Source organism: Perognathus longimembris, chromosome 21, assembly GCF_023159225.1.
Source record: "Perognathus longimembris pacificus isolate PPM17 chromosome 21, ASM2315922v1, whole genome shotgun sequence".
Lineage (NCBI taxonomy): Eukaryota > Metazoa > Chordata > Mammalia > Rodentia > Heteromyidae > Perognathus > Perognathus longimembris.
Genome location: NC_063181.1, coordinates 23,848,399 through 23,874,882, shown reverse-complemented (window position 1 = coordinate 23,874,882; position 26,484 = coordinate 23,848,399). Strand labels below are relative to the sequence as shown.

General features: G+C 37.7%; 1 protein-coding gene across 2 annotated transcripts in view; it reads right to left on the bottom strand.

The window, feature by feature from the left end:
- The window catches only part of Trappc11 (trafficking protein particle complex subunit 11), a 45,698-nt gene that overhangs the window by 5,543 nt on the left and 13,671 nt on the right, over positions 1 to 26,484 (bottom strand). For both annotated transcript variants that reach the window (XM_048330262.1, XM_048330263.1), the window contains exons 8-26: positions 26,362 to 26,458; positions 24,256 to 24,389; positions 23,270 to 23,417; positions 21,559 to 21,652; positions 20,468 to 20,547; positions 20,294 to 20,372; positions 20,158 to 20,212; positions 19,677 to 19,822; positions 19,395 to 19,456; positions 19,023 to 19,155; positions 17,744 to 17,874; positions 9,133 to 9,288; positions 7,711 to 7,898; positions 7,473 to 7,621; positions 6,691 to 6,812; positions 6,034 to 6,153; positions 4,245 to 4,310; positions 3,994 to 4,150; positions 1,226 to 1,337 (exon numbers count right to left, since the gene is read on the bottom strand). In XM_048330262.1, the coding sequence (XP_048186219.1) occupies positions 1,226 to 1,337; positions 3,994 to 4,150; positions 4,245 to 4,310; positions 6,034 to 6,153; positions 6,691 to 6,812; positions 7,473 to 7,621; positions 7,711 to 7,898; positions 9,133 to 9,288; positions 17,744 to 17,874; positions 19,023 to 19,155; positions 19,395 to 19,456; positions 19,677 to 19,822; positions 20,158 to 20,212; positions 20,294 to 20,372; positions 20,468 to 20,547; positions 21,559 to 21,652; positions 23,270 to 23,417; positions 24,256 to 24,389; positions 26,362 to 26,458 (2,229 nt within the window). The remainder of the gene's footprint in view (positions 1 to 1,225; positions 1,338 to 3,993; positions 4,151 to 4,244; positions 4,311 to 6,033; positions 6,154 to 6,690; positions 6,813 to 7,472; positions 7,622 to 7,710; positions 7,899 to 9,132; positions 9,289 to 17,743; positions 17,875 to 19,022; positions 19,156 to 19,394; positions 19,457 to 19,676; positions 19,823 to 20,157; positions 20,213 to 20,293; positions 20,373 to 20,467; positions 20,548 to 21,558; positions 21,653 to 23,269; positions 23,418 to 24,255; positions 24,390 to 26,361; positions 26,459 to 26,484) is intronic.

Here is a 26,484-nt window from a genome sequence, read left to right as displayed (position 1 = left end):
TTCATTTTCAGAAGTGGTTTAACTATTTCTGACTTTTTGCCTTTCTATATAAATTTCAGAATTGAATATATTAAACAAAAATTAATCTGTTAATATAGCAACTTCCTTGAAACAATAGAATAGTTTACAAGATGAAATCTTACACAAGAGCATTGTACACCTCTCCCATTTGTTTATGTAGTCTTTTGATGTTTTCAAGTTTTGTAATTTTCTTCATAAAAGAAAGAAAATCTTCTATCATATAGTCTTCGGTATCTTGGAATTGTGGTTGCTACATAAATGATAATTTTCAAGTACTTGTCTAGAGGCTTCTGATAGATACATACCCAGCAACCATTATGAAACTCATTTGTTTGTTTTGTCTGGCACCAGGACTCCAACCTGGTATTTGACACTTAAGCTTACTGGCTCTCTACCACCTGAGCCACACCTCCAACCCTTGAAACTCTTTTTTTTTTTTTTTTTGCCAGTCCTGGGCCTTGGACTCAGGGCCTGAGCACTGTCCCTGGCTTCTTCCCGCTCAAGGCTAGCACTCTGCCACTTGAGCCACAGCGCCGCTTCTGGCCGTTTTCTGTATATGTGGTGCTGGGGAATCGAACCTAGGGCCTCGTGTATATGAGGCAGGCACTCTTGCCACTAGGCTATATCCCCAGCCCCCCTTGAAACTCTTAATTCTCCTGGGTTTTCTACCAGCAGTAGGATCCTATCTTCTGCCAAGGGCCACACAGGTATTTCTAATAACATTTAAAGGTCATACAAAATTATCAGTGGAGGCAGATGGTCCTGGACTGCTGACAAGAAGCGCAGGAGACGCATTCATGTCTATCTTTGCATATACTAAATGACTGCTCGGGTTTTATATAGTGTATGGGCAGGAAATTTCCCATCCCTGAAATAATCCGAGTGGCTGCAAATGAGGAGAGTTCCATCTGATATTTTCCAATAGTCCTATCTTCACATTTAGTTTGGCTAAAAATTCATTCATTAGCACCTAAGTAACAAATTGTGAGTAACACAAATTAAAGCTGAATTCTTCATTTCAATCTTTGTATTTTTTAAAGTTTTTATTATAAAACTGATGTACAGAGAGGTAATCTTTGTATTTTTAACATACCATTACTCACTCATGTGTCTTTATTCAACTCTTTTAGGATGGCAAATAAGGGTAAGTAAGAGAAGAAGAACAAAGACTCTAAAGAAGACACAGGGTGATACAATTTTTTACCTTTTCCAGGAGATAATATAATGTCCAGTTGCCACTCCACCTTCGACATTTCCAACAGAGGGGCATCGAAGACAAAAGCATTCGCTAGCACTCTCTCCAGTCTGTAAGACAACTACAGGAAAGACTCTATAGTCTTATGCAATGATTTCATCTAGGAGTTTCACATTCATATAAAAAAGTGCCAGATCAAATAATATTTATAGGGACTCAGAAACTAAGGCTAAGTGAGCTTTTCAAGTTCATAAAGGCCAGTCAGTGGCCTTGAAATATAATAATTATTTTAAGAAAATAATTATATTTTAATATTCATGGAATACTTAATATCCATTATAATAGAAACCATTGTAGTATCTATTATCTGTGACAGAGTTCTACTAAATTTAGTGAGTGGGGAGTATGGAGACAGAAGGTACCTGATAGTGATTATTTTTCTTTTTCTAAATTATTTTATGTCTTCAAAGAAAATACTTTTGGGAACAAAGAAAGAAATCTTTAATTACCCTAAGTATTCATAATGTTACTTTAAAGATTTCTGGCTTTCTCTAAGTAAATACTTTTTTCTGGGCCTTGGACTCAGGGCCTGAGCACTGTCCCTGGCTTCCTTTTTGCTCAAGGCTAGCACTCTGCCACTTGAGCCACAGCGCCACTTCTGGCCGTTTTCTGTATATGTGGTGCTGGGGAATCGAACCCAGGGCCTCATGTATACGAGGCAGGCACTCTTGCCACTAGGCCATATTCCCCAGCCCTCTAAGTAAATACTTACTGTTGCTACTACATAAATAGTACAAGTAACTACTGATACTTCATTATTGTCTAGTGTAACCACTGACTTTTTTGTGCAAGGAAAGTTCCGTTTTGCAATTTTCAAGTGAATTCCCTGACGACAAACTAAGCTTTCACCTACATCAAGTCTGCCTGACCTTTCAGCATTTTACAGTTTAAGTCACTCTTTTAAACGTGAGTGGGCAAAAGTGCCCACTATCTAACTCCAGTATTAGCAAATCTGTGATTGCCAAACAGAAGTAATAATATTCCTAAACATCTTTTATAATTTTCTAATGAAGACTATGACAGATTAATCAGTTTGTTTATGATTGACAATTATCCACAGATAAAAGGAAAAAGGCTAGGTCAATTTATACTTTTAAATTCTTTTAAGTAATTTTAAGAACTAGGAGATGATGCTGAAAGTTAAAAGGTACATCAAAGCCCTGAAGATAGCGTATAAAAAAATAAAACAACCTGGGCTATTCATATTAAATTACCAAAGTCCACCCTAAATTCTAAGCAAGATCAGTTTGTTACAGAGAAATGCTACAGATGGAGGAAAGATCCATGACAAGAAGGGCAAGTAGCCTTTAGATTCTCCCTTATACCCTTAAGAGGAATATACATGTCTGTACCAACACTCATTTTTAAGACCTCTAACCTCCAGAGCTAAAGACAATAAATTTGTGCAACTAACTTCTGGTTACTTGTTAAGGCAGCAACATGACATTAATGTAGCACAAGTTTAAACAAGAGATTATTTCTAATTTAATATAAACACTTATTAAATGATGTTACAATGCAAAAACGAACACACACAGCCTTGCCCCCAACACAATTTACAGAGCCAGATTTATAAAAAAAAATGCAACACAGGGAGTACATATTATAATAGATGTATGTGCAAAATACTGTAAGAGTAAAGAAGAAAAAATACAAAGCCTGCTTGAGAAGATCAGGAAATCAAAGAGAGCCAATAAGAATGCAACAGGTTAACAAAGAGCAGTGTGAAGGGTCAAGCAAGCAATAACACATTCAAAAGCCTATGAAGATGATGTTCAGTAAGTGTAGTAAGTTTTCTCTGGTTGAAATATGAGAAAGAACAAAGAAAGTACAGACTTCTATAGAAGGTGCTAGGAAGTCCTGACTGGATAAGGACTAGAGTATTATGAAAGTCTGTCAAGTATGCATGACAAATTCAGGGTCATTTTATGAGAAAGCAAATATTAGAACCAAAAGTACCTACAAGTCCAAAGTACAGTGCATTGGAAATGTGTTGTTGTGGGTTTGAATTTATTCTATGAATTGTTTTAGTGATTTAGGAAATTTATCCTCTACTTTTCTGTAACTTACAGTTTAATAAATATATCTCATTTCATGCTCATTTTTTTAAATTAATAATAAAAACTTCAAATATAAGCCAGCTGTAGTAGAACATGCTACTTGGAAAGTAAGAGAAATGAAGGATTTTGGTTTGGGCCAACTTGCCAAAAAGTTACCTAGACTCTATCTTAGATATGATGATACATTCCTGTGATCTCATGTACTCAAGAGATAGAGGCAGGCAGATGACTGTTCTAGGCATGCCTTGGGAAGCCAATCAAAAAATAACTAAAATCAAAAGGACCAAGGCATGGCTCAAGTAGTAGAGTGTTTGCCAAGTAAGCAGGAGGCCTTGATTTCAATCCCTAGAATCATCAAAAAAGAAATTTAAACATGAAAAAATTCCTATCTTCCTTTCAAATCATTTTTCAAAGTGTAATTGTTGGGTTGGGAATATGGCCTAGTGGTAGAATACTTGCCTTGCAAAATTGTCCTCAGAGTAAGAAATCTCATTGTTTAAAGTGAGGTAGACACAAACAAATGACATTAACTCTAATTACACATGTATTACTTGCTTTTGTGAGCATCTCAAGGTCCCTGGTGTAGTAAAAAGCTGGTAGCTCTTGTGCTTAGCACTCTTTCTGAACCCTAAGTGGGGGGGTGATGCCAAGTTTTACCTCTGTCCAGCTGGGACTCCAACTGATCCACTGAAGTCATAGATGAAGCAAGCTTCAGCTCACTGGACACAACTGTGAGGGCCCAGGGTGAGGCACTTAAGAGGTCCGTCATGAGCAGAAAAGGAATGTCAGCATAGACCCTTTCCAGGTGCTCAAACTGTCACCAATGAAGAAGAAAGATTAAGATGTTTTATTTACTTCTATTTCTATCATCTAAATGTTTCTAGTAGGTATCACAGGCCATTACGTACCTTTGTGGAAACAAACTTAACTGCAACATCGAAAGGAAAGACTGTTTCTATAGTCACAGTTTCATCCTGCAAGAAAAGGCAAAAGGCACATTCAAGTGGTTTTTCTAAATCTTTTTTGCATAAATAAAAATGGAAAGCATAATTTATAACTGATCAACAAGTTATATTTGTACTATATTAAAAAGCAAGAATGGTGTCCTTAGGTAATATTTGTTTGTTTGTTTGTTTGTTTGTTTTAGCCACTCCTGGGCCTTGAACTCAGGGTCTGAGCACTGTTTCTGGCTTCTTTTTGCTCAAGGCTAGCACTCTACCACTTGAGCCACAGTGCCACTACTGGCCATTTTCTATATATGGGGTGCCGAGGAATTGAACCCAAGGTTTCATGTATCTGAGGCAAGCACTCTTGCCACTAGGCCATATTCCCAGCCCCTTAGGTAATATTTGTGAACATCTATGTAGAGGCCCACTGTTTCTAGATTGTCTGTGACTATATAAGAACCCTTACCATAAAGTGCTTTCTACCTTATTTACCTCAAGATCCAGTCAAAGAAGGCAAGGCAGCATGATCACCACTTTACAGAAAAGGAGACAGACCTTAAGGATAAAGTAAGTTGCCTAAGGCCATAAATGAGGCTAAGCCTAGAATCTAGGCCTTCCCTTAATGCAAATCCTTTTCTTCACCTTGATTCAAGACAATGATGCCCATAATGCTGTATGACAGACACTGTTAGAATCACTATGCTTGTATTATATAATTCTTATAATCACACAAGGAGACAGGTGCTATTATGATTGACATTTTTAGATGAGGAGGTCACACAGTACATAAGTGACAAAGGCAAAAACTTCACCCAAACTGATCCTGGAGCTCTATTCTTAACCAATATGCTACCTCTCCTAAGAGTCTGTCCAAAAAGCAACATGGTTATTATGCTTTTCAAAACAAATAACCTACACTGTAGGTGGGAAACTTTTCAACATAGGTGTGTTAGTTAAAAGCTCATACTGTGCTAGGTACCAGACTCAAGCCTATAATCCTTGCTACTCGGGAAACTGAAATGTGAAGATTGCAGTTTCAAGCCAGCCTTGTCAGCAAAGTCTATGAGACTCTTATCTCCAATTAATTACCAAAAGCCAGATGTGGAGGCATGGTTCAAGTGGTAGAGCACCAGCTATGAGTAAAAAAGCCCAGCAAGAGCACAGGGCCTGACTTCAAGCCCTAGTGCTAGCGAAAAGAAAAAGAAAAACTCATATTCCAATGCTAGATTGATGTGGATTTCAATCTAGCCTGATACATGCTTACATGTTTATATAAGCTATGTGGCTTTGGGACATTATACATACAACAGAAGTGGCTCTCAGTTTCATTTTCATAATCCCCAGAGGGTTGGAAGTAAAAGAGACAATGTACATCAACTCCTGAGCCTGGCAGCCTTATTTATTTCCTAATCATGATTTTAGTTTAATACTATATTAGGGTATATGAAATCTTTGACAGTACTTATATGCTTTCTTCTCACAACTGGGAAATACTACTTACCTGTTCTGGCAAATTTTTCTCTCCCAATAACTTATTTAAAAGCCCATTGCCCAGAATCTGTACAATAACTAAACTACAAATCTCCAAATTTCTAGGCTGTTTGCTCTTCTGGGGTGAGAAAGCCAATACCAAAGAAGAACTGACACAATACTCTTGCCAAGATCAAGAAGATATTCACTGAAATAACACAACAGCGAGAAAGTTTTGACAGGTGATACTTCATGAGGTAGTTACAGGAAAAAAAAATACCTTGTGACACTTGCAAACAATTTCTTTTTCTTCAACAGTTGTATTGATCACGTAAGAAACATATACAAGAAACATTCTTGAGCCCACTGTTCCACAGCGAATATATAATGTTTTTTCCAGCTGTGACAAAGTAAGTGATATATTTTAATTACTATTAAAGAATTCCTTCTGATACATGTTCTGGACTGATGCTTCCAACTTTCAGATGTTTACTGTAGTACTTGGCTAAATTTGCTAACATTTACGTGGGTTTTCAGGGTAACTACTGTAACTAAGGAAAGCCAGCACCCTGTGGAGCCCTGAGCTCACCACCCACCATGAACAGGATCCTATTTCAACTCCTTTTACCACCCTTAACTTTGCAACAATTTTTTCATAATTGCATTGGAAACAGAAGTAGAGTGAGATTATTGCACTAAACTATAGGTAACACTTTATATGCACAGTTCTCCATATCAGAATTATTTGTTCTAAAATACCTCACAAAAACTGTTTCCTAAGATTTTTACACATTTAAATATGTGAAAAATGTTCATTAGTTAAATCACTCTTTTAGTCCTAGAATATGCTGATTACAGGCTCTGAAACTGTCTAAAACTCATGTATTCATAAAGCTAGAAAGCAATGTCATCTCCAATCCCAGTTGACCAAGTTCACCTGTTCCCCTGGATGCAAGTCTCCAACAGGAATGTCAGTGAGTAAAGCCGGGTAGGACTCATCACATAGTTCTGTTCCAAGGAGAGTCACATGAGTTTTCTGGGTTAAATTGGCATCCTGTCCTAAGAGGTTTAATACAATGATGTTTTAAGATAAATAGAGAATTCAAACATTATCATAACAATCTATACTATATGACAAGCACTGTATGATGTTTGCTTATTTATTTATTTTACTGCCAATACTAGCCTTGCACTTTTCCTTGGCTTTTTTACTCAAGGCTGGTGCACTCCACTACTTTAGCCACCCCTTCACTTCTGGTTTTTTTCGGATTTGTGCAGGTAACAGTCCCTCAGAATTGTCTGTCTGGGCTGGCTTAAAACATAAGTTCTTAGATCTCAAGACTTCTAAATAGCTAGGATTACAAATGTGAGCCTACGGCATCCAGACACAGTATATTATTATTATTATTATTATTATTTTTTTTTTGCCAGCCCTGGGCTTAGACTCAGGGCCTGAGCACTATCCCTGGCTTCTATTTTTTGCTCAAGGCTAGCACTCTGCCATTTGAGCCACAGCGCCACTTCTGGCCATCTTCTATATATGTGGTGCTGGGGAATCGAACCCAGGGCTTCATGTATACAAGGCAAGAACTCTTGCCACTAGGCCATATTCCCAGCCCCTATTACTATCTTTTAAAATAAATATCCCATTGTTGAAACAGTAGCATTTACTTCCTGTTAGATTAATACTGACCAAACTTACAAAAAATGGATGCTTACCTGGCTTTAAACCAGCAGTGAGCTTCACATCTCTGATTTGAGTCTTTTCATGGGACTGAACAGTCACAATCAAAGAATACATTTCATTCATCAGGGCAGGAGGTTCATGTCGCAGATGTACAGAAATGTTTGGGACTCTGGAAATTATCCTTTGGAAAAAACCTTAGCTTAGTAACCAATTCAAAACAAAAAATACTTAAAAGAAATAAGAGAATGCTGCTTTACACTGTAAACTTACATGGTGCTTGCCTGGATTATGATGCTGTCCCAGTGAACCTCGTTGTCTGGAAGCTTAGGTCTTCTTTTGAAAGACCGGGCAGCCAGCAGTGCTTCCTGGGAGGAAGCAGCATCTCCTCCCCCTCCCTGCCAACTCAAAACCACACACCTGCCAGTCTCGCTGCCCAGAACCAGATCCACAGAAGTAATCTGAAAGAGGGAGGTGGGTTAAATATGCCACTTCATACCTGCTTGTCATCACTCCATCAACAAAATCATACTGAGAGCTGCAGGTACATGAAGAGTTCACCTAAACACCAGGATAACAGGGCCACAGAACACCTGTTGTTTGAGTCTCACCTGGCTGGGAAACTAATAAGTGAATGTACTCTGGACTTCAACTTCTTTACGTTTAAAACACATACCATAACCTTACTTTCTGTCTAAGAGATGGGAATGTACACTTACAATGTAACACCTGCTGCAGTACTTCAGATAATAGATGATCAATCAGTGGATGCTGAAATGAATATCCTACTCTAGCTCAGCATTTTCCTTCACAGCTAGTGCTCTACCACTGAACCTCATCTCCCCTCTAGCATATTGTTAGTTAACTAAAGATGAAGTCTTTCAGACCTTTCTGCCTGGGCTAACTTCAAACAGATCTTCAAATATATCTCCTAAGTAGTTAGAAGGGTTTTTTTTTGTTTTTTGTGTTTTTTTGGCCATTTTCTGTATATGTGGTGCTGGGGAATCGAACCCAGGGCTTCTTGTATACGAGGCGAGCACTCTTGCCACTAGGCCATATCCCCAGCCCCTCTCCTAAGTAGTTAGGATTATAGGTATGGGCTACCAGTGGTTAGCTGAATAAATGTTTCTCTGAACTAAATCCATTAATGGAAAGTTTCAAACAAAAGCTATCAATTACAAAATATTTTGTAGCTTCCTTAGATACCATATGAAAAATAAAATAAATTATGTATTTAATAAAACCATGAAGGATTTATAAAAAATGAATAAGCAAAAAACTCAATATTGAATTTAATCTTATGTTTTCTCTAATCAGTCAAAAACTACTTAGAACTGATTATTCAGTAATTAAGAATGAGAATTAAGACTGATCTCATTTTATACTGATTATAATTTTATGTATTATTTATATTTTTTGACACAAATATATGTAGATTTAAATATTTCTATGGTCTGGAAAGGTGGCTCAGTGGTAGAGTGCTTGCCAAGCATGCATGAAGCCCTGGGTTCTATTCCTCAGTACCACATACACAGAAAAAGCCAGAAGTGGTGCTGTGGCTTAAGTGGAACAGTGCTAGCCTTGAGCAAAAGAAGCCAGGGACAGTGCTCAGGCCCTGAGCTGAAGCCCCAGGGCTAGTAATAAATTAATTAATTAATAAAAAATAAGTATTTCTAGACAAATTTTGTAACTGACCTCAATTTTCTTTCCAACATCTTCAGTTTTTGCAACAAATTTAAACAACAATTTTCTTGTTTTACCAGGAACTAAGCACATCTTGCCTTGGGTCAAATTTTCTAAAACTTCACTTGCTTTGGTTGCTTCTTCTATGACACAGAACTGGTTATATTCCTGAAAAAGAGATGAGCAAGAGTCATTGCTTGTAAATGTCAGCTGTTTTGTTAACACTAAATGCCAACTTAAGAGTGCATTTTGTTTCAACTCTACCAGCACCAAAATATTATGGATTATTAATAAAAAAAAGTTGTGAGGCCAAATTCAGGAACTTATCTATTCAATGCTGCCACAAGAATTAAGTTTGTTAAATACAATCTGTATTTACTTCTGTAAATATTTAGATATCCCTCATAAAGGGAGAAACAAGATTTATTTTTTGTTGCTACTATCAGCACCTTTGCCCGAAGAGCTTTCTTTTTATTGTGGCCTCTGTAATATTATACCATCTCCTGCTCCTCATCTTTCTTGGTTACTTCCTGGTTTTTCTTCAGAGGCCTCTTTTTCCCTTTATCTTGTCCCACAAGTTTTGGTCATTGGCTTTCTTTCAGTTCTATGTTTTTTCTTTATGCTCACTTCATTTGCAAGTTTACCCATTTCCTCATTTTTTATACCTTTGTGTTAAAATATCCCACATAAGTACTCTAGTCTTCTATTTCCTTAACTGCAGGCTTATACTCATGATTGTCTACAGAATACACCTACTATCATCCCAAGTTCCCAGTATGAATATTTATTTACCTTCCTAGAAGAATGCACTCCTTACATATAAATCAAAGGAAAGGACTTTCACTCACGAATCTATTGAATTAGTATACACATCTTGTAGTTCGAGAATTCTGAACTTGCCAAGAGCCACTTTCCAACCTGGCAGATGAGTTAACTTCACAGTAAATTCTTAAGTCTAAGTTTTAAACATTCTCCTCTAATTTTTTTAGTTAATTATTTTTGGTAAGGGCAATATACAAAGGAGTTAGTTACATTAAGTAAGGTAATGAGTACATTTCAGTGGAACATTGTTACCCACTCCCTCCTTTTCTCTCACTTTCCCTCTCCCCCGACTCCCCTTCCCTCAATTTGTAAAGCTCATCTCCAACAGGTATTGCAGTTGCATTGGTTTACCCTTTATCCTGTCTCATTATTTTGTTATTCTCTTTCCCTTCCCCAAATCAGATAAATGTATATATAAGACAAAGGGTACCAAAATAAAAAACATTGACAACAGGAGATAAACAAAGGGAAAAAAGAAATAAATTCACATGGTACATTAAAAAGAAACTTTTGCTTCCATATCTTGGAGTTCATTTCAATTAGCATCATATGGTCATATGTACATAGCTAGTGAGCTATTGTGAGGAAGCAATGCTTGCGATAACAGACTAAGAGGAATTAAGTAGTCAAGAGAAGAGAGCAAAGACTATATGATTTAGTCTTTGTTACCTACAAGGGCAATTTATAAGTTGGTCCTAACCCTTAAACCCAAAATGCTTACATTTTACTAGGGTTGATACACTAACAACCTCTTCCAAGTTAAGAATGCTAAGAATATTGTCATTCTTAATATGTACTTATTAATTAAAAGCTCAAACTTTCTAGGTGATCAGACAATATCTATAAATGAACATACTAGTGAAAGAAATGTAACATAATCAAGTACTTTGTACTTCAAAAATGCTTAGACATGGAATCAGTAGAGTGGCTCAAGTGATGTAGCATCTGCCTTACAAGTGTGAAGTCTTGTACCATCAAAAACAAAAAGAAAATCATGTTTAAAAAAAGAGCAAATGGAAAGAACGAAAAGATGGCGCCGAGACAATAGGGAGGCACCCCGACTCGCACCAACTGAATAGCGAGCTGGGAACTCCAACACCCAACACTCCACCAAGAACCCAGCAAAACCAGCATCCAGAAGCAGTGGAGAAACGCAGGAAAACAAAAAGGAGCAAAAAAGAAGAACCGAAAACCTACACGGAGCCGGAGATTAATCGGGGCACCCTCCCCCCACCAGCCGGCCCTGGCCCAAACAGGGTCAGGCTGGGAAAGGGAAACCCGGCGATCGGCAGACAGGTTGCCAGGAGCGCAGAATCCATATAGCGGGAGACCCCACGGACACAAAGCAGGGTGCGGACCAAGACACACCCGGCAGCGACGAGAAGTTCGGGTCCACACCGGATTCGGACAAGGGAACCCAGCGCGGCAGAAAGAGGGAACGGGGGAGCCACCACGACACTTCGCCAACCCCTGAAGGGCCAACGGCGGTGCGGGACACGCACACAAAGCAGCAAAAGTGAGTCCCCCATAATCCCTTCCCCCAACGGGAGACCCAAGCCCGACAAAGACGATATATCTCCCTCCCTCCCCCTCCCCACTCCCGTGGGAACAAAGATTCCCCAAATCAGGCGGGAAGCTCCCAGCAGGCACTGGGAAGCCAGTCTAGCAGGGGAAGGGCGGAACAGCCCCAAGCCCCCAAAGGTTCCTGAACTGGCAGAACCGGCCCCGTCCCCTTCCCAACAGGGGCCAGGGACGGCCGGCAGGGCAAGCCCCACCCGAGGCGCCTAGACCTTGCGGACTCTTACAACTAAAATCACAGGCGCTGGTGGGCAATACCAGCCCAGCAGGGTCACCTGAGCCTGATCTCGTTCCCCCTCCTCGAAGCGGAGGCGAGGTCTGAGGGTGCCAAGCCACACCCGGACAGTCGATCCCACTGGGCCCCACACATACTGCTTCCCCCCCCCAACGGACTCGCGGGAGGGCGCAAGCACAACCCAACAACCCAGGGCTCGCTCTGGGAGGCAGACCCCACTTAAGTGCCTGTTGTAGGGGACTCACAGTGCACAGGAGGGCGGGGCCCCGGCGAAAGCGCCCGCTCTGATAGGCGTGCCCTGCACTGGTGGGCGGGGCCACAGCGACAGCACCTGCTGACGCAGACACGCCTACACAGAAGGGAGGGAAGAACTACACAGACTTCCAGATGCGCAAATCACAAAGAAACATAACTCAGTTCATCAAAGGACAAGCCAACTCGCCAGCTCCAAAAAGCAGCACGACTGGAGAGGAGATGGAGAATAAAAAAGCAAATGAGGACATGTTAACAGGAATGATCGAAACCGTCAGAAATGAAATCAGAAAACAATTCCAGGAGTTTAGAGCGGAAATCTGGAAGGACACCCAGGAAGCCAAGAAAGAAATGGAAGCAAAACTGGATACAATGCAAGCCTCGTTTAAAGAAATGGAAGCAAAAATGGATACAATGCAAGCCGCCTTTAAAGAAAATCTCCACACCCTGAGAATTGAAATGCATGAAAAAATAGATTTAAAATACAACTCTTTAAAGGAAGAAATTTCCACGATCAGAGCTGATATGACAACCATGAATAGCTCTCTGACATCCATAAACTCCGCAATTGAAACCATAACACAAAGAGTGGACCATATGGAATCCAGAATCTCTCGCCTGGACGATGAAGCAGCTGACAACAACCAGAAAATGACCACACTCCAAGAAAAGGTGAAGCTTCAGGGAAGATTACTCCAGGAACTAATGGACAAAGACAAGAGATATAATCTGCGTATAATTGGAATAGAAGAAGGAGCCGAATATCAGAGCAGAGGGCTTAATCATGTTCTCAATAAAGTTATTGCAGAAAACTTCCCCAATCTCACAGGGGACCCCATCCAGGTAACCGAAGCCTATAGGACACCTGGCAGGCCAGACCCCAGGAAAACCACCCCAAGGCACATAATATTCAAGACTACAGACCTCAAGATTAAAGAGCAAATTCTGAATTCAGCCAAAGCGAAGAAGGAAACTTTTTTCAATGGGAAGAGGATTCGAATAACATCCGACTTATCCACACAAACTTACCAAGCTCGAAGTGAGTGGAAGAACACCATCCAAGTACTTCAGAATAACAATTTACAACCTCGGATCAAATATCCAGCGAAACTGGAGTTCACATTCGAAGGGAGAACCAGATCTTTCCACACCAAAGAGGAGCTAAAGGAGTATGTGAATAAAAAACCAGCCCTACAGCGAATATTAAGAGGGGAAGCCCACCCAACAGAGATCGTAAAAGACACACAGACAGATTCAGAAAGAAACTTCAATAGCCAAAGTCCAGCAGAAACACAAGCTCACTAAAGACAAGAAGAAAAAAAAAAAAACAACAGGAAAAAACAGCCCAACAAGAAAATGGAAGGAGAAAAAACACCCTTATCCTTGATCTCTTTAAATATAAATGGCTTAAACTCCCCGATCAAGAGGAGCAGACTGGCAGAATGGATCCGCAAGCAAAAAGTTGACATCTGTTGTCTACAAGAGACCCACCTTACAGCAAGGGACAAAAACAGGCTTCGAATGAAAGGATGGAGCAAGATCTACCAAGCAAATGCACCCACCAAAACGGCAGGTGTAGCCATCCTGATCTCAGACAAGCTGGATTTCTCTTTAAAGTCCACTCAAAAAGACAAAGAAGGACACTACATATTGATACAAGGAAAAATCCAGAATCAAGACATCACGGTGATAAATGTATACTCACCGAACAAAAGAGGCCCGACATATGTCAAGCAAATTCTCACAGAATTACAGAGCAAGATAGATGCAAACACAATCATAGTGGGTGACTTTAATACTCCTCTCTCTCCAAGAGACAGATCCAACACCCAGAGGATTAGTAAGGGAGCTGAGGACCTAAATAACACCATTGCCCAAATGGATCTAACAGACCTATATAGAACCTTCCACCCTACAGAGACCCAATACACCTTCTTTTCAGCAGCCCATGGATCATATTCCAAAATAGACCACGTCATAGCCCACACAAAGAACCTCAGCAAATACAAAAGAATTGACATCATCCCATGTATTATATCTGATCACAGTGGATTAAAGGTAACCCTCAACAACAAAGGATACCACAGAGCCTATACACACTCTTGGAGGCTAAACCCCACGCTGCTATCCAACACTTGGGCCACAGATCAAATTAAAGATGAAATCAACGAATTCATAAGCCACAATGACAAAGAAAACACATCACAAAGAAACCTATGGGACACAGCTAAGGCAGTACTGAGGGGCAAGATCATTGCACTCAGTACCCACATTAAAAGAATGGAAGCAGAGCAGGTGAATACCCTCACGATGAAACTAAAACAACTGGAGAAACAAGAAATGACAGAATCTAAAACGACTAGGAGGGGAGAGATTACAAAGATTAAAGAAGAGATAAATCTGATTGAAAATAGAAAGACCATTCAACAAATAAATAAGACTAAAAGCTGGTTCTTTGAGAAAATAAACAAAATTGACAGACCCCTTGCAAGACTCACAAAAAAAAGAAGAGAAGAGACTCATATACGTAAAATCAGGGACTCCACAGGAAAAATTACAACAAATACACACGATATTCAAACAATCATAAGGAGCTATTTCCAAAACCTCTACTCAACAAAAAACAATAATTTTACAGAAATGGATCAATTCTTAGAGAAGTACAAACTGCCCAAACTGAACCAAGAAGAAATAAATCAACTAAATAAACCAATAACTTACGGTGAGATACAGGAGGTAATCAAGAACCTCCCTACTAAGAAAAGCCCAGGCCCAGATGGATTCACCAATGAATTCTACAAAACCTTTAGTGAGGAGCTAATTCCAATACTCCTCAAACTCTTCCGCGAAATAGAAACGGAGGGAAAAATCCCGAACTCATTCTACGAAGCTAATATCATACTCATCCCCAAACCAGGCAAAGATCCAACAAAAAAAGAGAACTACAGACCAATATCACTAATGAACACAGATGCAAAGCTCCTCAATAAAATATTAGCTAACAGGATCCAGAAAGTGATCAAGAATATCATACATCATGACCAAGTAGGCTTCATCCCTCAGTCACAAGGATGGTTCAACATCCGTAAATCAATCAATGTAATTCACCACATAAACAGAACTAAAATCAAGAATCACATTGTTATCTCAGTCGATGCCCAAAAAGCCTTTGACAAAATACAACATCCATACCTATTAAAAGCTTTGGAGAGAACAGGAATAGATGGAACATTCCTCAAAACAATAAAAGCCATATACAACAGACCAACTGCTAATATCATATTAAATGGAGAGAAACTTAAATCATTCCCCCTAAACACAGGAACAAGACAAGGATGCCCACTCTCCCCACTTCTGTTCAACATAGTACTGGAATCCCTAGCCATAGCAATAAGGCAAGAGGAGGACATCAAAGGGATCCACATCGGCAAGGAAGAAATCAAGTTATCCCTATTCGCAGACGACATGATCTTATATCTCAAGGACCCAAAAAACTCAGTACCCAAACTCCTACATCTAATAAACCAATTTGGCAAAGTAGCAGGATACAAAATCAATCCACAAAAGTCAGCAGCTTTTCTGTACACCAGCAATAGACAAACAGAAAAGGAAATTATGGAAACGATTCCATTTACAGTAGCCAAAAAAAGAATAAAGTACCTAGGGATCAACTTAACCAAGGACGTGACGGACCTATTCAATGAAAACTACAAAAATCTAATAAGGGAAATCAAAGAAGACACAAGGAGATGGAAAGACCTCCCATGCTCATGGGTAGGCAGAATCAATATAGTGAAAATGGCCATACTGCCCAAATTGTTATACAAATTCAATGCAATACCTATCAAAATCCCAGCCACATTCTTCACTGAAATAGAGAAACCAATCCATAAGTTCATATGGAACAGCAAAAAACCTAGAATAGCCAAAGCAATTCTAGGCAAAAAACATAGTGCAGGAGGTATCACCATACCAGACTTCAAGCTCTACTACAAGGCCATCATAACAAAAACAGCATGGTATTGGTATAAAAACAGATCGGAAGACCAGTGGATTAGAATTGAAGACCCAGAAATAAAACCGCACTCTTACAGCCAACTGATATTCGACAAAGGAGCTAAAGACATACAATGGAATAAACATAGCCTCTTCAACTACTGGTGCTGGGAGAACTGGGCAGCCATATGCAGAAAACTCAAAGTAGACCCAAGCCTATCACCATGCACCAAGATCAACTCAAAATGGATCAAGGACCTCAACATCAGACCTGAAGCCTTGAAACTACTGAAGGACAGAGTAGGAAAGACACTAGAACTTATAGGCACAGGAAGGAACTTCCTGAATAGAGTCCCAGGCGCACAACAAATAGGGGAAAGACTCAACAAATGGGACTACTACAAATTAAAAAGTTTCTGCACAGCTAAGGTCATAGCCACCAAAATAGAAAGACAGCCAACGATATGGGAAAGGATATTTACCAGCACAGCAACAGACAAAGGCCTGATATCTGTCATCTACAGAGAACTCAAAAAACTAAGCCCCTCCAAGCCCAATAAACCTATTAGGAAATGGGCAAAAGAGCTAAAGAGAGACTTCACAAGAGAAGATATAAAAATGGCAAAGAAACACATGAGGAAATGCTCAACATCCCTGCTAGTAAAGGAAATGCAAATAAAAACAACCCTGAGATACCACCTCACCCCAGTTAGAATGGCCTATACTCTGAACTCAGGAAACAACAAATGCTGGAGGGGCTGTGGGGAAAGAGGAACCCTTCTCCATTGTTGGTGGGAGTGCAAATTAGTACAGCCACTTTGGAGAACAGTATGGAGGTTTCTCAAAAAGCTCAATATAGACCTACCCTATGACCCAGCCATACCACTCCTAGGCATCTATCCTAAACAGCAAAACCCAAGATATCAAAAGGACATTTGTACTTCCATGTTTATCGCAGCACAATTCACAATAGCCAAAATTTGGAAACAACCCAGATGCCCCTCCACAGATGAATGGATCCAAAAAATATGGTACTTATACACAATGGAATACTACATAGCGATTAGGAATGGTGAAATATTGTTATTTGCAGGGAAATGGTCAGAACTCGAACAAATAATGTTGAGTGAGACAAGCCTAGAACACAGAAAACAAAGGGGCATGATCTCCCTGATATATGACTGTTAACAAAGGGAGATGGAGAGACAGTAGAGACCAAGTCTGTGAACACTGTATATGTGCTTGATACATTGTATACTGCATATGGGTCTACCTGACCTAGACAAGGGATGGGAAAACAGGTTGTAAGATATCACAAGAAATGTACACAATGCCCTACTATGTAACTGCACCCTCTTTGCACAGCACCTTGTAAAAAAAAAAAAAATTTATGTTCAATTGATAATAAAAAAAAAATAAAAAAAAAAAAGCTAAAAAAAAAAAAGAGCAAATGACTTTGAAAAATAAATTATATGTATTCTCTATCATATTAGAAATTGAAATTATGCATTACAGAAAATATAAGAACATGAATTTCTTAGATTAGAAGAATAAAATAAAAATAAAGAGTAGGAAAAGTGAAACTTGAATTGCCAGAAGTTTACAAATTTTATTTTTAAAATCAAGTTCATGTGTAACTATGAAACCATTAATGCCTAAAATTCACCAAGTTCATCTTATGTAGTGTAATGTAAGTCACAATAATATACACGTACAGTAAAACACAATAAACACCATTACCTGATTATTAAAGCTGACACAGAGCTTGGAGAACCTAATGGGATGTGGACAATCAGCCTTTAGATAAACATCAAATTGAACAGGAACATCAACATGAAAACTTGGAGCATGAAACTTGGCTTTACATTGTACTAGAAATCAAACAAAAAGAGCTGTATTATACAATAGCAGATATGCAAGACCCATACACATTCTGAGAGCCACACTAACTTGTCACAAACTGTACATCTTCATTCTTTCTGACTTAAAGTATGTTTGTTGACTTGTACACTTTAGGCAGTTAGACATAAATATAGCTAAAATTTTTTAAATGAACAAAGATATAACAATAAATGTAGATAGCAGAATAATAATAAGATATATTAAATAACATATAACCAATAAAGATACAAGAGTAAATGTAGCCGGGCACCAGTGGCTCACATCTGTAATCCTACTCAGGAGGCTGAGATCTGAGGACTGTGGTTCAAAGGCAGCCCGTGTAGAAAAGTCCATGAGACTCTTATTTCCAATAAACCACTCAGAAAACCAGAAGTGGTGCTGTGGCTCAACTTGATAGAGTGCTAACTTTGAGCTGAAGAGCTCAGGAACAGTGCCCAGGCTGACCAAAAAAAGAATAAATGTAGCTTCAAAACCATTTTCAACCTTTTTGTAACTCAGTCCTTTGAGTAGCTAGGATTATAGGCTGGCTCCATCTTCAATCTTAAAAACATAATTTCCCCAGGGGCTGGGAATATGGCTTAGTGGCAAGTGTGTTTGCCTTGTATACAGGAAGCCCTGGGTTCAATTCCTTAGCACCATATATATAGAAAATGGCCAGAAGTGGTGGTGTGGCTCAAGTGGCAGAGTGCTAGCCTTGAGGAAAAAAAAAAAGAAGCCAGGGACAATGCTCAGGCCCTGAGTTCAAGGCCCAGGACAGGCAAAAAAACCCAAAAAACAAAAACATAATTTCCCCAAATAGTTAGTGACAAAATAATCACTTGCTTTTATTCCACATTTCTACCCAGACATTCAAGCATAAATCTTTTAAATAACTGTCTTGTCAAGTGCGCTTTGAATAACATCTGGTATATGTCAACAAGGCAGATTTTTAGATATATATCAAAAACTTAATAGCTGATTACTTCTGGAAGACATTGAGAACAAAAACAAATCCACAATTTATCCATGAAATGACTGTACTGTGAAAATGTTTTTTTATTTCTGTATTCTTCCTTCTCCATCTGTTCATTTTATAAAAAGAATGGTCCTTTCTTTAAAATAACTACTGTCTACCTACCAAATGGCACAAAGTCCTGTACACCTATTGTAAAAACATTGCTGCCAGCCAGAGAAACTCGGTCTGCCCACAGCTTCTGAGCAGTCTTCACAGCTAGGATATCACAATCAGGCTCAGGATCAGGACTTTCATTCTGCAACAACAATCAAACATTTGCTCAACTAGTTGAAAAAAAAAGTGTAGATAATGAGGTATATAGATAGATGGGTGAGTAGATAGACAGATATTCCTATAACACTTTTGTTGTTGTTGTTTAGTTTTTGGCAGTACTGGATTTGAACTCATGGCATTGCACTTGCAGGCAAGTGCTGTCACGTGAGCTGCACCTCCAACCCTCCTATACCATATGTTATATAAAGAATTCCAACCTACCATTAGAACATTTATGAGGTTCTTTTCTATCCGAGATTTCTGATCATCTTTAAGAGTAGAAGCTAAATGGAAAAGAAAAAATGAGAACTATTAAGACAGACAAGTCCGTTCCTCTATTTATTGTTTCCAAACGTTTTAAAGACTCCTTCTAAGTACAATGATTTGCACAGAACATATGTACTGCTAAATATGAGAGATTGGATGAATCTTCAAATTTTAACAAGGTTAAAGACGTTAAATAATCATGCCAAGTGGAATTTAAAGGGAAGAACATCAAGTTACCTCTGCCAAGGAGTTCTAGGGAGTATGTAATGTAATCCTTCAGCTGGGCCATGAGGTAGGAACACTTCAGTGCTGTTGTCAGTATAGATGTGAGCAGAGTCCACCACCCTTCACTGCGGTAATCGCACATCACATAATCCAACAACCTGAGAGGCAACAAGCATAAAGACGAATGGAGACGGCTTCACAAAGGGCATGGCAAGAATTTTTGGGAACACTATCAAACACATTTTATATAAGAAATATCCTTAAATATAGTTCACAGGATGTTTTATATTAGCCAAACCTGAAGTCTCTTAAAATTTTGAAAAACAGATTATGCCAGCACTTGAAAAAGTTGTCACAGAAATGGAATTTAATAGAAATATATAAATATATGCTCTAGATTTATGACTTATCCCAGATGTTATTCAAAGCACACTTTCTATTCCAACTTCACTGATTAGAAGACTAATAAAAATAAGTAGTACATGGAACTTACTTCAAAGCTTTGGTATAATCCTTTGCATAATAATATTCTTCTCCCATTTGAACCACTGTAAAAGAAAGAAGATTTATATACATAATTCAAAAGTATTTCAAGTTACATGAAACTATACTGTGTTAAGGATACATACTTAGATGACTTTTCATTCTTGGACACTTATACTTTTTGAATTGTGCAACAGCATTGCTCAGAAGAGTTATTATTACCTCCTGTTAGAAAGATAAAATGTGAAATATTTAGATAAAAATAATCTCATCTTTTCTTGAACATTTTAAGAAACCGTTTATATGAGGAGGTAACTTACAGAGTGAACAACATTTTTCTCCTTCAACTGAATGGCAAGTATTCCTGCCTTCTCTTTTTCAGGATCAGAAAGATCAAAACCTGTATAAGATATAACACAACCCATTTTAGGTAGCTCATTTAACATAAGTCTTCACATGGACATTGGATTTGTACATTCCCAGAATCTTCTACTTTAATATGTATTTTTTTCAACATTCTACAATCTTAAAAGTTCTAAGAGACAGCTTTATTGACATGGAAACTTCTCTGTTCTGAAGAGAACATTCCTATCCCAGTGTTCTTTTACTTACTGAAATCAACCATTTGAAGAATACTATAGATACAATGCCTTATAAGAGGGCATTCTTTGGAAAGTCAGACATATAATTTCTATGCATGCTAGGAAGCTGAGATATACCCCAGCCTTCTTCACACTTAAAATTCAGGTGCCATAAATGTTGCTCAAGTTGAGGTATGTATAAAACAGAAAAAAGATATAACTAAATTGTTTTTAAGGAGATACAAAGTAATTCTGTTTTAACATGTACTAAATTTAACTAGAATTAAAATGTTTAAATAGCCAATAGTGGCTTTATGTGTCATTTAAGACAACAGACATCTGAATTTTTTATTTATCATTTTTTGGTGAACTCAGGGCTTCAACCTTGCTCAGAAGGTGTTCTACCACTTGTGCCACACTCCCAGGCCTATCCAAATATTTTAACCACATCAACACCTTTAATTATAACGTTTCTAGTGGCTTGTAAAACTATAAACCCTTCAAAAAAGGAAAAATAAGGGGGGCTGGCGATATGGTTTAGTGGTAGAGTGCTTGCCTAGCATGCATGAAGCCCTGGGTTTGATTCCTCAGCACCACATAAACAGAAAAAGCCAGAAGTGGCGCTGTGGCTCAATTGGTAGAGTGCCAGCCTTGAGCAAAAAGAAGCCAGGGACAGGACAGTGCTCAGGCCCTGAGTTCAAGCCCCAGGACTGGAAAAAAAAAATTCCAAATATGTTTACTTCAACATAATTTTTCCACTGATTTCATTAGGCATAAGAAATTATAATCACTCTTTGCCTTTTTGAGAATGAATGAAATAACGTATTTACTTAGTACTCCTTGTCGCCATGACCTTTGTCCATAAAAGTCAAGAACGCCTGTTTGTGTTTCTAAGGGATCGGGACTGGGATACGTTACAGAAGCCTGTAAATTAAAACAGAAACCTAAGTAAGCTTATATAACTCATCATAAACCAACTCTTGCTCAATCTTGAAGTTTTCATAAGTACAAACATCCAGTACACTTAAATATCACAGTTGTGAATATTTTAACGAATTAAATTTTAACAAATTACATGTTCCATTTAATTTGGAAAAGATTACAAAAACTGAAGAAGTCAATCTGATTTTGAAAAATGACTTCATAATAACTAACTTCTTTGTATTTATTATCATTGCTAGGAGATATTAAAGATGCATTACATACTATGTTTGATATTGATTCCAGATTCAAATGTCCTTTGTATAAACAAAAACAATGTTTCTAGGAATTTTAAAGAGAAAACAGTAGTTTTCATCATTGTTACTTCCATATTTGCCCTGGGATTAGGGCAAATTAAGTGGAAGGGGTTTATTTCTGGTACTAGAAATGACAGATTTACACTGCTCCACTTATTTATAACTTCTTCCCTCTGAAACCAAAGTAGAAGGATATTGTTGAGTAATGTACAAAATATCCAAAAGAGAAAAAAGAAGATTTAAGGCTGGAAGTATGGCTCAAGTGGTGGAGTCCCGGTTGTGAGCAAGTAAGCCAAGCAAGAGCTCAAGCCCTGAATTCAAGCACCAGACCCAGACCAAAAAAAAAAGAGAAAAAAAGTTAAATGACTTACAAATGTACTACTATTTGGTAAGTATATATCTAGTATCCTCACATATCTTTGTCAAAAATTTAGCTGTTACCAATAAGAATAATTTCCCAACTGTTTTTTCCTGTTAAATATATCTGTACATTTCATCATATCACTAAATACTATTCTAAATATTATTTTTCATGGCTGTTGATCATCCCATATTTTAGCAGTTTCCCTATAGTTCTTCACTTTATATTTTGTATCATAATTAATAAATCTATGAGGACTTCATAAATCATTGCTTATTGCTTAGGGTATTATCTACCTCAGTATTTCTGAAAATGAAACCTGAATCAGAGAACATACTTAGTTTTGCTGGGTGCTGGTGGCTCATTCCTGTAATCTTAGCTACTTGAGAGACTGAGATCTGAAGATTGCTATTCAAAGCCAGTCAGGCATGAAAGTCTGTGAAATTCTTAGCTCCAATTAAACACCAAAAAGCCAGAAGTGGAACTGTGCCTCAAAGTATTAGAGCTACCGTTAAGCAAAACAACCCTTCAGGAATAGTGCCCAGGCCCTGAGTTCAAGCTCCAGGACTGGATATTTAAAGCTCCTCAAGTTAATTTTCTGAAAATATTATTTTTCATTCCAGTCAATGGCCAGTTCCACATATCCTTCACAAAATTTAGTGTTAACAAACTTCTAAAACATTGTTTCAAATTACGATATTCCAAAGTATAAAAATATATTAAGATAGTAGTTACAAATCATGTAAACAGAAAAACTTCAGCTGAATTCAGATAAAAATGCAGTACTTCAGTTAAAACTAAGAAGTCATAATTCCTAAATTTAAGAAAGAAAAAAAAACTATATTCAAAGGCTTGATAAAAATCCCTATCAGTCAGTGTAGCTTTTCTCAAGAGGATTAATACATTTCCTGAACACTAAATAGTACAAGACTCAGGCCTTACCTCATGGTTACAAAGGACTTTTGCGTGCTGTTTCCGTTCCTGGGCATAGTATGCGGCCTGCTGATAATAGAAACCAGGATTCTGAGTTTGAATAGCTGTTAACCCTAATTTAATAGCTTCATCAAATAGGTCTCCAAAGGCCTGGAATCTTAAGAGGAAAAAAGAAAAAAATTTAAGGCATAGAGAATTTTTAAAAAACAGGAAAAATCAACTTACTTCTAACTAGCTATCATTCTCCTGGAAATCACATGTTCAACATACTGTATTAAAATTATACTACTGGTTAACAATATGTCATATTTCTTTGTAAATACTAGTACACATTAAGTATGAGGTTAAATTTTGTATTTCAGCCATCTCTTTTGTGTTAAAAAGTCTACATATAATCAAATTACAGCTCAACATATTATTGCCACTCAAATACATCCAGATTTCTGGAAACAATTTTGCTTTAGCAGTTTTTTTTCTTTTTTTTGGCCAGTCCTGAGGCTTGGACTCAGGGCCTGAGCACTGTCCCTGGCTTCTTTTTCCTCAAGGCTAGCACCCTGCCACTTGAGCCACAGCGCCACTTCTGGCCATTTTCTGTATATATGGTGCTGGGGAATTGAACCCAGGGCCTCATGTATATGAGGCAGGCACTCTTGCCACTAGGCCATATCCCCAGCCTGCTTTAGCAGTTTTTTTTTTTTTTTTTTTTTTGCTTTAGCAGTTTTTAAACAGTCTCAGCAGTGAGCTCCTGCCAGCAGGAATTTTGTTTTGTTCAATGAGGAACAGTGAGTGGAAAATCAATGAGAAATATGGTACTATCAATTAACTGATTTGCGTCAAGAAACTAATTAATATGATACATTCTGGAAATCTATTTATGCTATGTTATTAAAAGCCTACTTACTGAAAATTCATGTTAAAACCAAAGTTCATCTTAACTCCTTTAAAATCCCTACTTATTTTTAAAAATATACAAAAAACACAATTTAAGAACATACTGCTTAGACATCCATGCAGCATGCTCAAAAGACAATTCTGCACTTCCAATCTTTTTCTTACACAAGTCGATGTGCTTTCGAAATTGAGCAATTGCATCCAGTGGGGTGTTATGTTGAAAACATAGCCTACAGATCTGCAAATGGAAAACCAACCCCACATGGGGGATAAAAGTCAAAAGACAGGTTAACTTAAAAAGGTATTTTAGTATCTTTTAGTAAGATTACAATTCAATTTCCTTCTCTGATGTTCTTCACAATAGAATTAATTTTACTGATTAGAATGGGCTTACTAAAACCAGATTTCATCTGCCTTTGAGAAATGAAACTAAATAATTCAACTTATACTGAACTTATTACACCTCAGAAGCTTTTCAAAATACAGAATGTAAAAAGTTATACCCAATGAAGAAAATAAATACGGGAAAAAATATTTCCAACAGGTAAGTAAGAAAGTAAATATTGTCCATCAGTATATTAGAAAGACTTCCTGCAACACAAACTATAAATACTTCCACATCACATTAAAATTATAGAAATTTTCAAAAACATTTTGTTTAGGATGTTATTTCAAAACAATGTAGCATATGTATTGGGGGTAAATGGAATAACAAAAGAAATAAAATCTGAACTTACTTTCATATGTTTAGTTTAACTTTCAATTTTATTTTGGAGATACAACAGAATCTCTAGGCTGGGATGTACCTCAGTGGCAAAGCGCTTGCTTAGCAAGTGCAATGTCCTGAATTCAATCCCCAGTACCAAAAAAAGAAAAGACAAGGGCAACGAGTTTGGCCTAATGGCAGACTGCTCGCCTAGCATGTGCCTAGCATGCACAAAGCCCTGTGTTCGATTCCTTGGTAGCACATACAGAGAAAAAGCCAGAAGTAGAGCTATGGCTTGAGCAAAAGAAGCTTAGGGACAGTGCCCAGGCCCTGAGTTCAAGGCCCAGGATTGGAAACAAAAAAAAACCAAAACACCCAAACTGAAGCCCTGTCCTCCAGCCATCCTTTTTCCCTTTCCAGACTCAAATCCTTTCTGATATATACCAGATATATTCTAACATAGACAAGTGTGTATATGTATGTATGTGTGTATACATATAAACTAGTGTACAAGTGTCATGAGACCAAATATATGCTAAGTTTTGCCTTACTTTATTCTAATTATGCCTTAGATATCAATACGCAACAACCGAGTCACTACCTTACTATTTATACAAAGTTTCACTAGTTATAATTTATATAACCAATCAATTAAAGTTGGCTTGTTTCCAATCTTTCATGATCAGAAGATGTAGTATCTATAGATGTTATTTGTAAACACTGGCTTATGTCAAATAAACTTCCTGAAATAGAACTGCTAGATCAAAGGGAACTTTCATTTTAAATCTAATAGTCATTGCAAAAATAGTCAGTATAAAAGTTATACTAGTTTACTTTTATACCAACAATGAATTAAAGTATTTACCCACATATCACTAACCTAGTACTATATACTTTAAGTGTAGAAAAAAAAAAGGATGAGTGCAGAAAAATCTGAAGTAAACAGCCCTCATCTGCCTGACAGGAGAAGGAGAGGAATTTATTTCTAAAGTATACAATCTTTAAACAGTTAATCAGTAGTTATGAAAATTTCTTCTAAGTGAACAGAGCCAGGAATGGTGATATTCCAATCTACTCAGAAGGCTGAGGCAGGAGATAAGAAGATGATGCCTTAAGCACACTAGTTCAGGACCAGCCTGGGAAACATAATGAGATATAGTCTCAAACAAACAACAGCAAAAGAAAGAAATTTTTTTTAAAAATAGACACACCTTTTCTATAGTTGTGATAGTAAAACACGGAAAGGCTTATATGCTGTATCTTAAAACTTTTAAAATATAGGCATCTTTCTTCTCACTACTTCTTGCTCCCTTAAAAAACACTCTAAGAAAAATGTCTCTTATGTCCCAATAACTAGGCCCAATCACTGATATTAGCCTAAGAAACAGACGTGTGAAATGGAAAATGTAATTAACCAAATACACCTTTCAGAAATTTTTGATTTTCCAATTTTAAAAAGGTAACATTAAAACAAATTCTCTTTACTTGAAAGCAAAACTATTACCTTGTAGTTTATAAATCCTGCTATCGTCTTAATTTCCATTATATTAATTTCATGGGCTCTCAATTCATGTATAAGATTATAGGCAGTCCTATAATTCCTAACAAAAAGATAAGGAAATAGTTA